General features: G+C 41.9%; 1 protein-coding gene across 1 annotated transcript in view; it reads right to left on the bottom strand.

The window, feature by feature from the left end:
- The window catches only part of DDX10 (DEAD-box helicase 10), a 153,456-nt gene extending 145,709 nt beyond the window's left edge, over positions 1 to 7,747 (bottom strand). Inside the window, exons 1-5 of the mRNA XM_059838672.1 lie at positions 7,529 to 7,747; positions 3,157 to 3,217; positions 2,789 to 2,919; positions 1,031 to 1,189; positions 456 to 576 (exon numbers count right to left, since the gene is read on the bottom strand). Of these exons, the coding sequence (XP_059694655.1) occupies positions 456 to 576; positions 1,031 to 1,189; positions 2,789 to 2,919; positions 3,157 to 3,217; positions 7,529 to 7,714 (658 nt within the window). The 5' untranslated portion in view covers positions 7,715 to 7,747. The remainder of the gene's footprint in view (positions 1 to 455; positions 577 to 1,030; positions 1,190 to 2,788; positions 2,920 to 3,156; positions 3,218 to 7,528) is intronic.
- Between the last annotated feature and the right edge of the window lie 6,088 nt (positions 7,748 to 13,835).

Raw genomic sequence — 13,835 nt, 5'->3', positions numbered from 1 at the left:
CAAAAGAATAAAAGAAGCAGGAATCTGTCTTAAAACACAAAGAAAATGTTTTCTAGAACTGGTCCAAAATACACACACTGCAATGGATATCCTATATAGCTGGTTAATATCATGTCAGGAAAGATACAAGAGCCATAGCCAGAAAGGTAAGTTTAGCATCAGTAAAGACAAATGTGAAAGATTATACGGGGAACTACACTGGAGTTTGGATTCCTTACTGAATCCCCTGCTTCCTATCATCCTAGGGAAGGCATGCTCAGCAACTGCTTCAGCTGAAGTACACACAAGAAAGGGATTTTGCTGTTTTCTAATTTAATCTGAACATGTGCAACTTTAAATGCCATTTCATCAACATAACATGACAAGAATAAACTTTTTATGCAAGGAAGTGCTGCACACAATTATGAGCTGTTCCAATATATTCCCGAGTACTTTCAAGTACTTAAAAAACTTACTCAACATTTGCAGATCAGATGCATAGAAATATGATGTTTCATCCATGTGTTGTAAAAGCCGTCCTGGAGTGCAAATTAGCATATTTATGTGGTGGATTCTTTCAGACTCTTCTTTTAGATCCTGAAATGGAGTTAATCCATCTTAGCTCTAGTTGTTCAGACTAGAAGTTCAGTACCTGAGATAGTCAGGCCAGTTTAACCTATTAACAGCTCTTAGAAAGAATAATCAAGGAGCAGCTTTCCTCTTCCCACAGATATGCCACCATTTCTTCAGCATGTTCACATCTGTAGCTTGAGGAAAAGGTATTTCAGAGTAATCTAAATTAACAGGACAGTACTGGAAGACTTGGCAGGAAGATCCATCCAGGCATGGACACTGCAAAGACTTTAAATATGTCTCAAAAAGCTTCAGAAAAGACACAGAATACACACAAGAAAATAGTGGGTCACTGATAGGTTCCCATTAACCACTCTCCTCCTTGACTTTTCAAGCCCAGTGATTCCTTCCTTAACTAGCACTTAATACAGCACTCAACTATGCTTCCATCCAGCAAACTCCAAGAGAGGACACACACCTTTCCTCCAATGATAAGGCCAGCTGAGAACTCATGATTCTTCCCCACTTTACGCAGAACCTTGAAGGTTTGATAGGCCAGCTCCCGGGTAGGCGAGATTATCAAAACCCCCAGGCCATCAGCTGAAGTCCACTGCTGCCGATAGAGGAGCTCCAAAGCCTGAAAGAAGTTACCATGTTATCACCACAAAAATCTCAGAAGCAAAGTGTGCAATAAGTTGGTATCAAAGTGTCATTAAAAAAAAAAAAGACAAAGCCACGTTAATTAAAATAATTATATGAAGAAACATCAGTGCAAACTTTACATAGTTGATGATATATAAATTCTAACTAATGGTAATGACACTTGCTGTTAAGCAAAATTCTCCAGTATCAACCTAAGACAGACAGTAATGAGTGGAAAATCATAAACACTTCACTGCACAATTAATCCTACTATGCCAAATTCCAGAAATTAGGCCATTTATATGATAATAGGAATCAGTACCAAAAAACATGAGAAATTTCTCTGCTCATCAGGTTTTGTGGGAATCAGGAATAGAGTGAGCACCTGGAAGAACATTAATTATTGAAGCTTTAATTCTGGCTTATAGACTTGAAGCAGTATTATCCACACATTACACACAGAGCATTCCAACTAAAGTTACCATACAGTTCACACCAGGATTATTCCCCCTCTTATGAACTGATGCTGCAGAAACACTCTACAGGTCTGCTAATCCTAACACAAGGACTTTACAGGTATGAATATCTGAAGCCTTCTGAAATACTGAGAACTGGTAAGCATACTTGCACAATTAATTTTTTTCTACTCTTCAGCTCTTCAGCTCCTCTCTTAGCACTCTTCTCTGAAACTGTTTAAAAATAAGGTTTGTAAAACTAAGTATGTCTACTCTTATATGAAATAATTGAGTAATCTCACTTGTTTCTTAAATTCACAAGACTTGTGAAGCCACCTACATTTTTTTATTCTCTACTAATAAGAATTTTTTTTTAAAAAGCAGCATAAAGCATAAATCTTCTTTACTAGAGAGGGTATTCAAAGCACCTGCTACTGTTCCCACAGAAATAGGCTCCAAAGAAATTCATGCTTACAAAAAGGCAAGTAATGTTCAACACAGAGTAACTCCATAAAAAAAAATTTCTCCCCTTTGAGGTTTGTATTTACTTTATGTGCACTTTAAGCACAGGTCTCAACTGAAGAAATGAAATGCAGATCATGGTGCTTTGAGTAAAACTGTCAGACATGTACATCAATTACAGGGATTTTCATCCCACTTTTCTGCTTGCACCTAGAAGTGATTTCCAAGGAGTTGACAGGAAGTCCACAATCACTAACGTTAACTTTGTTATGCAAGGTCCAAATTATAACATTTTAAAGGAGAGAAAACCAGTCATTTAAAAATCTAAGGAACTCAAAATCCACCATTCTGTTTTATACAGCTAGTTTTCAATGCCAGAAAAATTGGATAACTAGAGTTGCACTAGGAAAACATTCCTGAGAGAAAAACAAAGCACTTTCTAAATCACACAGGGCCTACTAATGTAAGGATCAAAATGAAACTTTTAAGTCGCAGATTATTCCTGGCACAAAAAATACACTTCTTTCAGAAGCTCAAGCAGCTTTATTCAATTCCTAAGTATCTTGGCTTTCCTGAAACAGATCAGTTGGATCTTAACTTTTCTCTCAGGATCTACTAATGTAAACTGACTGACATTAGTATTTCAGAGATAATTTAGAAGGATGTAAATTACTTACTGGAACAATAAAAGCCAGCGTTTTGCCCGATCCAGTCTTTGCAGCTCCAAGTACATCTTTACCTTGCAAAGCCAAACCTATGGTTTGCCTCTGTATCTCTGTTACCACACGATACTGAGATTCCTGCAGTCCTAGTGTTTGCAGGGTGGGAAGAGAGAGGGTGGGACAGGAAGAGGAATAAAAAAAAGAAGAAAGAAATAAAGCTATTCAATTTTGTCTGGCCCACAACTGTATTGCTCTGTTTAGAAAATGCTGTACATGGCAATACTTACCTAAAACTTAAAGAAAAAAAAAAAGTTCAGATGCAGATAAACAATGTATTCCCCTTTACTTATATTATTTTTTCCAAAGAAAAGTTCTATACTCACCTTTTAGGGTTTTCTTTGACAATGGAAAATCTGAAAATCTTTGGATTTCACTTGCATTTATCTGAAAGAAAATAATTTTAATCAATGCTTACAATCCAACCGTAAGAGAGGAACTGAATAACATTCTACAACTTGGTGTTAACATAAATATTTAGTTCAGTATGACCTGATTCAAGTTAGCTAGGCAATCCATACTAATTTGACCTAATCTAAGCCACCAATTTACCATAAACTATTCAGTAAGTAATTATATACTTGAATAATGCAGGCTAATAGCACAATTTAAAGCTCAGACCACCATGAAATCATTGAGCAATTTAGACTGCAGAGGACCTCAGGAGGCCCCTGGTCTCCACCTTACTAGAGCCCAGATGTCCTTTTCAAATGCCAGCAGGGATCTACTGGGAAAATACACTCATCCTCGCTGCAGGGTATATTTGGGCACCCAGAGCTGCAGCAATATTACATCTACCTGACTGAGCAGAGTTCATCTATGTCCTGAAGCTCACCAACCTCTAGCACTCAGTGTATTTAATTTTTTTAAGTTGTCCTACAGGGTTTAAAAAAAAAAATACTAGAAAAGTAGTTAATTGCCCTGACACCTACTAACTTAGTTCTCTGTATGCACCCATATTTGAGAGCTGTTAATTACATACACACATACACACACACACACAAACACACACAGAGTTCCCAATAAAAAGTGTTTGAGTCCATGAGTTTGCTCAATGATTTACAAAGATGAGGTGTCAAGCAGAGCTGTTGGAAAAAATTTCAAGGTTGTTCTAGCAGATGTGAACAGATTTCACTGGCAAAGTTCACAACTAATAGCAGCAGGACAAAAAACCCACAAAACTCAAGAAAGAAAAAATAGAGACTACTGAATTTATAAAGCCTGAAAAAGAAGCTAGACTACATAGCTCTGAATGCATGCTGACTAAAAATCCATAAACTGAAATTTCTAAATGTCAAACTTGGAGCTTACAACTCATGCATTTCTAATAGGTATTGTTTATCTCTAACAAACTGCTGAACTGGTCTCCCAAATCAGGGACCAAGCAAAATAGTCTTCAGACCCTCCTGACATCTTGTGTTAACAATTCCAGAGAAGGCCTCAGGTAAAGAACTACTGAGCTGTCAGATCAGCCTTGTATCTCCTTGAAGAACCAAGCCTTTGCCTGTTATAGAAAACTGAGAGGTTATAGTTGTTTAAAGTATCTAAATCACAAGAATACTCTTTTCAGCCTAGTTCTCTCCAGTAAAATCAAGACAAGCAACTTAATACACTAATTTAATCTCTATAAATAAAAGGTAAAAACAGGTAAAAAGTTATAATGCTCTTATTAGAACCTGGTTTTGACACATTTCAAAGTAAAGCTCTAGCAAGGTAGATTTCAAGCTTTCACTATGTCCTAACAGAGCAATTAAACATTATTTTGGAGGAGGGAAAAAATCCTACCAGAATCACCATAAAAAAGGGTCATTTTTTTTACTTTCCTAAGTTGGAATCCTTGACAAATAATTCCAAATTTAGACAGTAACTCCCAGTCTTACTATTTCACATGCTAAATATTTACAACTCAGTGATGTATACGGTTTCTGGTTAATTTCAGCCAAGAGACTCCCTGCATAGATGAACAGCAGGCCTACAGGAGGGAAAACCATTTTACTAACATCAAAAAAGAATTCATGCAATCGATTATGTGCAACTAAAGGGATAGATTTTAACGGGTTTGTGATACATCAAATAGGCTACTGCAGCAATCTGAAATTGCTATAAATAATTAAAGTATTTAGTAGTCAACTTCTTTTTAACTCTAGATGAATCAGTAAGAACAGACATATTAATCAAAAAAGAAGACAAATATTGTTCCACTCTTCTACCTTAAACTTCTCTAAATCAATTTAAAAATCATTACACACACAAGCCTAGCTCTTTCAAAGATGTCCAAGGACATAAAGGTGAAAACAGCATTAAAAGAGCGAGGAATGTTGGGAAAGGTCATATCAGAAAGCTTCCTGTATTGTTTCTCTGCCCTGCATACTTCCAGGAGCTGAATAATGCTATGTTGTAGCACCCTTAAACTCGAAGGTACTTATACATTTTTAAGTTATGTCCAAATGGAAAGCATAAGAAGGACTGATGTCTGAGGTAGATCTTCTGATAGTCCTATCCCACCTCATCACGCACCAGTAGAAAACACCACCAACTTTTACTTAGTTTGTTTCCCTGTCCAAAGTAACTACCTCTGCTCATCTGCTGGGAAGTTGTAACCATGAGCTCTTTCTAATCATCTCCATATGAGAGCAGCCAGCTCATTTCATATATCTCAAATGTTATTCTGATCTAACTCAACACCAAGCAGACTAGAAAGGATTTTTCACAAACAGCTCCCCAGCATATCAGTTAGACTCTTAATGCTTTTCATGAGCACAACTGTGTGGAAAAGACCACGTCCATGTCCACGCCTGACAGTCAGGCAACAAAGTCACTGAATCAACAGAAAGCAGCTCATCTATGAGCATATAACACAGAAAATGGTCCCATGATATGGACACATTGAAACTAAATTTCACATGTTCCATCTATGCTGCCACACGCTTGCTATCATATGTCAACAAATGGAAAAAAAAATCCAGTAACAAAGTATAGTGGTTGAGTCTTCATTATTAATTTTGTCTTGTTTATCCACTGCAGTCATTCTTGCACATGAGATCATGGACAGGAGGCCAAGCTGGATCATCTTGCACCCACCAACCATTCTACTCCTATTCCATGCACACGTAAATCTAACCCACGCACAACCTGTGCACCAAAGACCCCAGCCACTGCTCTTCACAGAGAGAAGCTCACCCAAAAGCTTCCTACTTCCCTTGTCCCTAAGGGATCTGCATCATGCAGAACTCACTGGAGACCGCTGATGATCCAAGCACATGGCACTTCTTCACAACTCCCACTCCAACTTTAACCAGATCCAGGGTAATATGGAAGAAACACTGGAGACCCAGTGGAAAACCATATCAGGGACCAGAAAAGACTGTCTGAAGGACTGAAGACAGAAAGTTAGGTGGGTATTCAACCGTATGTTCACAGGCAAGAGAAACCTGGAGCAAAAGGACAGCAAAGCCCCAGCAGAGGCGAGACCAAGAGCCCCCAGAACTATCCTAATTCAAGCATATGTTTACTCTTTCTTAATTCTGATGAAAACATGCCTGAAAGTTACAAGCCTCTTTTCTTCAACACCCAAAAACAAACACACACACAAACACACACACACACACACGACCTTCCACTATGCCGCCCCAAGCTGCAAAATGAAACAGAACTACCGCCCATGCCCAGAAACAGATGCATGTGCAGTCACATTAGTGACACAGGAACATCCACAGACATTCACATGGCCAAGGCTAGGAGTAGAGGAACATGCCATTTGTTTTCAGATAGCAAAGCAAATGATCCAGTGAAGCTCAAGAATACTAACTTGCTGAATCTTAACTAATGGAGCTAACATGACCTCTTTATGGTAACAGATGTGTTTCTTCTATACCTCTTGCCATTACTTTCTGCTCAATCAAATTAGAACCACCAAAAAGTCATTACCACCAGCTGTGCCGAGTGCTGCATAACCAAGTACAACTGCCCTGCAAACTCAGCAAAAGCTGGCAGGAGGCAGAGCAGCACCACAGGCAGCCCACATCTAACCCGTTATTCACAATTACAGTGCTTTCCACCGATCAGTGTGATTCCAAAGCCGACTATCTCCCGCAGGAATTCAAGGGGCTCTGAGAAACAAAACCAACACCACTCACTTGAGGTCTCGCAATCAAATACTTATTTCCTGACTTGAGGGTAAACTTCACATTCATTCATACTGATGGTCTGCCCGTCGTGCGTCTTCTATGGAGACAAACGTGCGCTATCTCCAACACGGAGATACCCACGTTGCCTGGTGAGAAGGGCCAAGCGCCCCTGGCTACAATCTGCTTCAGCCTCCTCCTCCTAACTACCCTTTTAACCACAAACTGCCCCCAGCTCCACAGCCTGTCCAGTCACCTCCACCAAAACCCCTGAACTGCGGCTGCCGGCCCCTGCTCCTCCGCCTGGGGAGAAAGAGCAGAGCCTCATCCCGACCTCGTGCCAGTAAGAGCCCACTGCCCGCGGGAGAGCAGTGCACCCAGCACACCTCTTACCGACGGGCACCTCCAACAGCCCTGCCCACCAGGGGGGCTCCCCACCCCTGCCCAGCACCTACAGATACCATCCCTCCCCTCCCGGTTCTATCCACACACAAGCCACACGAGGAGAGACCTTTTTCATAGACCGCCGCGCCCGCCCGCCCCGCACAGCCCCTCGCTCCCGGCCCGGCCGTACCTCGGGGTAGCGCTGCACCAGGCGGCCGATGTTCTCCCGCTCCACCTGCCACTCAGGCCGCTTCCTCTCCTTGCGCTGCAGCCGCAGCCTCTTCGTCCGCCGGGTGTACTTCTTCTTCCAGCGCTCGAAGCTGCGCACGGGGTCCACGGCGGCCGCCGCGGCCCCACCGCCGCCGGGCCGGCCCATGCTGCCGCGCCGCCCCGCGTGGGTCGCGCAGGGCCGGGCGCAGCCGGAGCGCGTCACTGGGGCCGCGCCGCCGGCAGGCACCGCCCCGGCCCGGCCCGGCCTCCGTCAGGGGGGGAAGTTGGAATGTAACACCAAGAAATGAGTTCGTGCCGCAGCAAGGAAATCACTGCAAATTACTGATAGAGAGTATGAAACGGAAAGGAAAAAAAAAAAAAATAAAGCCTTAATAGAAAAGGGGTATGTGTTTAGTGCTGGCGTAAATTTTGTCCTCAGCAATATGATGGTGTGGGGGAATCACAAAACCATAGAATGGATTTGGTTGGAAAGGACCTTAAAGATGATACAGTTGCAGCCTGTCTGCCGTGGCAAGGGGTACCGTTCACTACAGCGGGTTGTTCAAAGCCTCATCCACCCTGGCCTTGGACACTTCCAGGGATTGGGCATCCACAGCTTCTGTGGGCAACCTGTTCCAGGGCCTCACCATGCTGAGAATGAAGAATTTCTTCCAAATGTCTAATTTAAACCTGCCCTCTTTTAGTTTGAATCCATTCACCCTTGTTTTATCACTACCTGCTCTTGTGAAAAGTCCCTCTCCAGCTTTCTTGTAGGCCCCCACCAGGTACTGGAAGTCTACAGCTAGGTCACTCAAAAGCCTTCTCTTTTCCGGACTGAACAATCCAAAGTCTCTCAGCCTTTCTTCACAGGAGAGGATCTCCATCTCTCTGATCATCCCGGTATCCCTCCTCTGTACTCACTCCAGCAGGTCCCTGCCCTCCCTGTGCTGGGACCCCAGAGCTGATGCAGCCCTGCAGGTGGGGTCTGAGCTGAGCAGAGGGGCAGAATCCCCTCCCTGGCCCTGCTGCCCACCACTGGATGCAGCCCAGGACACATTTGGCTTTCTGGGCTGTGAGGGCACATTGACAGTTTGTGTTCAGCCTCTCATCCAGCAGCCTCATCAAGTCCTTCTCAGCCCTCCATCTGTTTCCAGCCCGTGTTCATACCGGGAGATGCCCAGACCTACATGGAGCATTTGGTGCACTTTGCACCTACTTTGCATTTGGTGCACTTAAACCTGATGGAAGTCCCAGAGGCCCAGTTCTCAAGCTTGTCCAGCTCCTTCTGGATGGCATCCCATCCCTGAAGTGTGTCAGCCACACCATTCAACTTGGTGTCATAAGCCCCTTTTTAGATACTGGAAAGCTATTATAAGGTCTCCCTGGAGCCTTCTCCAGGCTAAACAGCTCTCTCACCTGTCTTCATAGGAGACTCTGATTGTCTTTCATGGCCTCCTCTGGACTCATTCCAACAGGTCTATGTCTTTCTTGTACAGAGGACCCCTGAGCTGGAGTGAGTACTCTGGAGCTGGAATCAGGAGGAAGAGTTCTGTGGCAAGGCTGTTAATGTTTTATTTGTTCATTCGTTACAGGGAAAAACTGAGAAATTTGGAAAAATCAAAACTCAGTTGAAAGACATAGAGTGGGGCTCGTGTTTAAGGTGTTGGGTTTAAGCTCTGACATCGCTTTGACCCTTCATAATACAGCTGTAGTCAGTCTTAATGGCCTTGGCTCAGAGCCTTGAACTATGCAAAGGCTTGGCAGAAAGTCACAGGGAAAACCACAAACAGACAGAGTTGTCTTACACTGCATGGTGTAAGGCTGGTGTCTGTAAGAGGCACATATCTCTCAACAAACTAGATTTAACCAACGTGCAGATTTATATTACACCATCTTTACATTCACCAATTTTTTACCCCTCCCAACGGGAAGGTCTGCATTGCTCTGCATTTGTTCAGCGGTCAGAAACAATTCGCTGAGTAAGCTTTAGCCCTTCATCAGCACACGGAATTAAAAACAAAACCAGGCTGTGGAATTACTGCGCCACATCAGGAAGAGAAAAATCCCAAACATATTTATGCAATGGCATAAGACGGAAGTAAACACCTTGATGAGGGGAACAGTGAAAGACTCCCAAAATAATTGCTGTCTCTGATGAGGGTTTGGAATTCCAGAAAGCCAAGGGAAAAGGGAGTGTCTCTTAATTAGCTCCACTGTTGCCATACATATGTTGAGTGTATCACTGAAAGATGTTTTCCCTCCTCCCTGAGATCAGGGAAACCTATGATCATAGAAAGGTTTGGTTTCCCTTTAAAATCCATGAAGTTACTAATTTCAGGAGGGAATGGAAAAATCCCCTTAAATATGCCCCAGGGAGGTCTCTCTTCCCAGGTACAGCTTTGAATGCAATGGTTTTTTCTACGGGTTTATTGCTGTGCAGATGAATAAGTAAGTATTATTCTTGAAACAAAAATAGTTTTGTCCAAAACTACCTGATAAAAAGCTGCTTGCAGGAGATGCTGATCCACCCTGAAGGATGTGCTTTGGGGGATGGCTCATGTTTCCCACAGTTATAGCACATTACCTTGACATACATAACAAAGTCCCAGTCTAACAGAGTCAGACTGTCACAGGGCTCAGCTGCCAGTTTAAGCATTTTATGTCTGCCCGTAACAGAAAAACATAAAAGCAAAAACCCTCCCATGTAGAGTTCCTGCTGTCCCAGCACTGGAGTAAGTTTACTCTTTTCCTGTCTAAATGTACAAGTGTTGTGTTTGAACATGCTGTCTTTGCTCACCTGTCTGTGTTTTGCCTGCAGGGCTCATCTCTTTCGTAACAGAACAGCAGCAGTAGTCTGTGAGTCATGACAGATATAAATCCTCAATGAAAAAAAAAAGTAAAATCATATCTTGCCATCCTCTTTCTAAAACAACTTTTTATGCTACTGTCATGAATGTTTTGAAAAGGTTCTAAAAAGCATGAAAGCATGCTGATGCTTTTTGATAATTAATTTGCTCCTTAGCCAAGAGGTCCATATACCAGGAAAGGAAAACAGAAAGTCAAAGGGCCTTGTCCTGTGTCCCACAGTACAAGGTAAAATGCTGGATGGAGCTCCAGGCTGGAGGTCTGGGAGCCTGCAAGGGCTCTGGAACCACCCTTCTAATTTCTCTGGTGTCATCTCAGCCTGAGGTGCTTGCCCGAGAAACAGCCAGGGGTTTGTGAAAGTTTCTCTTTTATACAGGAACAAACTCTACAAACTCTCTATCAGAAATTGTGAAATTTCTAATAAGACATTTCAAACTTCAGTTGTCTTATAATAGTACTGTCCCTAAAACTGTGGCAAAACCAGAGGTCCTTTTGAGAGAGATTAAGAGAGAGGAATGATAAATGATGGAAATAAATTATTCAAGCAGAATTGTTTTCTTGTAATTTGAAGAAATGAAGGGAGTATAGCTATAACAATAAAAGTAACAAGGCCCTGTACTTGACCACAGAGAGGAAGGCAGCAATTTTTCACTTTAAACAATACCCATTTCAGTAACAGTCATTCTCCGTAGATTTCATTTTCATGCATACTCCATCTTTCCTACTCATAAGTACAAACATCTGTGTGTTTCCAAAGAGTCCTTTATGGTGAGGAGGACAAGGGGCACCAAGTATCAAGGTCAGCACCCTGAGGGCACTCATAGATCTTAATGGCCCTGACCAGCCTCACCTCCCTCAGTCCTCCTCCTACACCCTGGCACAGCTCCACCCTGCAGCTTCAGGCCCTGAGTTATGCCACATGTCATGTTGGTCCCCAGCTCAGCCACAGCCATTCCTGTCCTTGGCCATGGGTTCTGCTGGGACCCAGAGCTGCAGAATGACTTCCTGGCTTGACCTTGGTCCTACTTTGTCACTGTGGACATGCCCAGTCATCAGTGACGGTATCTGACCCTCATTATGGCCACCAGACCTCATCCTGATCCTCATCCTTATCCTGTCCCTGACCAGGAATTGATTTTTCCAGCTTGACCTTGGACCTGCTTCAGATGTGTTTGATGAGTTGGACTCTTGGTTGACCACAGCTACCAGCTGTGAGTATGCCCTGCTCCCTCACTTAGGGGCTGTGTTACCAGGCTGAGATCCTAGCTTTTAGGAGAGCCTCACAGCCAGTCCTTGCTGTGCCCTGACAATCAAGCCCTCGTCACTCTGTCTGGGCTCATCCTGAATGGTGACAGTGGTTCACAATCTCTGGTATCCTTGATATACTCCCTTGAGAAAACCTCAGGGCCAAGCTGAATTGTACCACATGGCTATAGATCTGTGTTTCATCATGCCCCATGGATTTAGAACAGTTGGCTCAGCATCCAGATGTTGCCAATTCTCCATTCTTACTTATATTCCTTCTTGCATTTTGTGGTTGGTCATCATCACTTCCCTGCACTCCTGCTCTACCATTTCTCCTGATGCCTCATGCAGCCACATAGACTCTCATTCACATACCACACACCCCAGTTAAATATTTCCTCTGCAAATCTCTACAGGAATTTAAGATAAGTAAAGGTTGATTTTATTTGATAATATTTTTTTTAAGTTATCACTGTATGTGTTTAACTTAAACTTTGGCATTCACATTAAATGCTTAATCGTTTTATACTAGCTTGCTTACTTTCCATTTTTCCATACAATTTTGATCATATACCTAAAGAAGTAGTCAGCAAACCAGAGGAAGTGACCCCAGAAGGGCCATTTGTCAGTGAAATACCACTAAAGCCCTTCTCAATAAAACAACCACGTGCTAGGAGAATTTCCTCAATGGCTCTCAATACCCTTATCTTCCAAGGCTTACTTGCTGTGCTTCTGGAGATTTGAGAGAAAGCACGCGAGAATATTCTGCCTGAGTTTCTCTGAATGAGACACCCACAGTGAAAGGGTGGATCTTCAATGTACTAATACAATGTAGATTCAGAGCAGTATGGAAATGACAGTCAGATTTGAGAGTCATTTTTAACAGAGGTAATATGTTCCTATCAGACATTACTACGAAATTTTATTTGTCCAAAGGATGTACAATAAGACATAGAAAAATTATAATCTCACTTGGAAAAAGAAAAATCACTTTAAAATGAGCATTATTAGGTGTGATGGACAAAATTGTTCAGAGAAGAAATGGGTGTTAGAGTAGATGTCAGGGCCCTGAGGGCACTATTGGACCTTATTGTCCCTGCTAAGCCTCCCCCAGGGTCTCTCCCAACTCCTGTCTATGGTCACAGGACTCCATTTCAGCTTAGCCAAGAGGTATTAGTCTGAGTACTGCAGGCTGAGAAAAAAAATCAATGCTCTCAGTTTAAAACAGAAATTTCAATACTCTCATGCAGACCCAGGGTAAGCAAGTATAAAAAGGAGTCACAGTAGCTGTTTGGGATGGAGAGCAATGAATAAAAGAGACAGGGTAGAGGGGAAAAAAATTAAGAAAACCCATAGAATTGTTTTTTCCTGTATTGGGTAGCCCTATAATAAAAGGCTACCAAGAAATTATATTTTTGAAGATGAAAGTTACATCTGATTTTGAAAAATACAGTAAAAACACATCTTCAATAATTCCTGGTCTGAGCAAATGGGTTGGTTGTGATGGATAAACAATCAGTTATTACCAAGAATATTGCGTGGTATACTTGAGAGCTTGTATTTTCCTCTTAGTAATGAACAGCTGTTTCCCAACAGTGAAACAAATATGAATTTGCAAATGCATTTCTTCTTGAGGAACTGATAAAACAAAAATGCTTTTACCAAGCATATAAATTACAGGAATTTGGATTTAGGTAGACAATCCAAAAGCTAAGGATGCCATAACTAGAATGGCATAAAAACATTTCTCCTGGAATATCAGAGAATGTTTTTGTTTTCTAGAGGACTGATAATATTCATTATTTAGTCTGCAGGGCCCATAGAATGAACTTTTTGCCAATGAAAGCCCAACTGAACACTGGGAAAGCTGTGATGTCAACTCTGGCCAACAAGAACAATTCCATGGACAAGAAGAAAAGCTTTCACCCAGATTGTCAGACAAGATAACCCATAAAACAGAAAGCAATTTTAAAAATTCATCACTTACTGTGTCATACTTTCAGTCTTTAAAATTAAATCATCTTCCTCTTCAAAATGTATGATACTTAGATTCTTTTAATAAAAACACAAGATGAATGTTAAAATAAATACAAAATGAAAACATTTTTCCTTTAAGTCAACAAAAATGTTTTTATTGAAAATTATAAGCATGACCAATCTTGCAAGAAATATATGAT

The sequence above is a fragment of the Haemorhous mexicanus genome, chromosome 2 (assembly GCF_027477595.1).
Source record: "Haemorhous mexicanus isolate bHaeMex1 chromosome 2, bHaeMex1.pri, whole genome shotgun sequence".
Lineage (NCBI taxonomy): Eukaryota > Metazoa > Chordata > Aves > Passeriformes > Fringillidae > Haemorhous > Haemorhous mexicanus.
The sequence above is the reverse complement of the archived record's forward strand: the minus strand, read 5'-3'. Positions and strand labels throughout refer to the sequence as shown.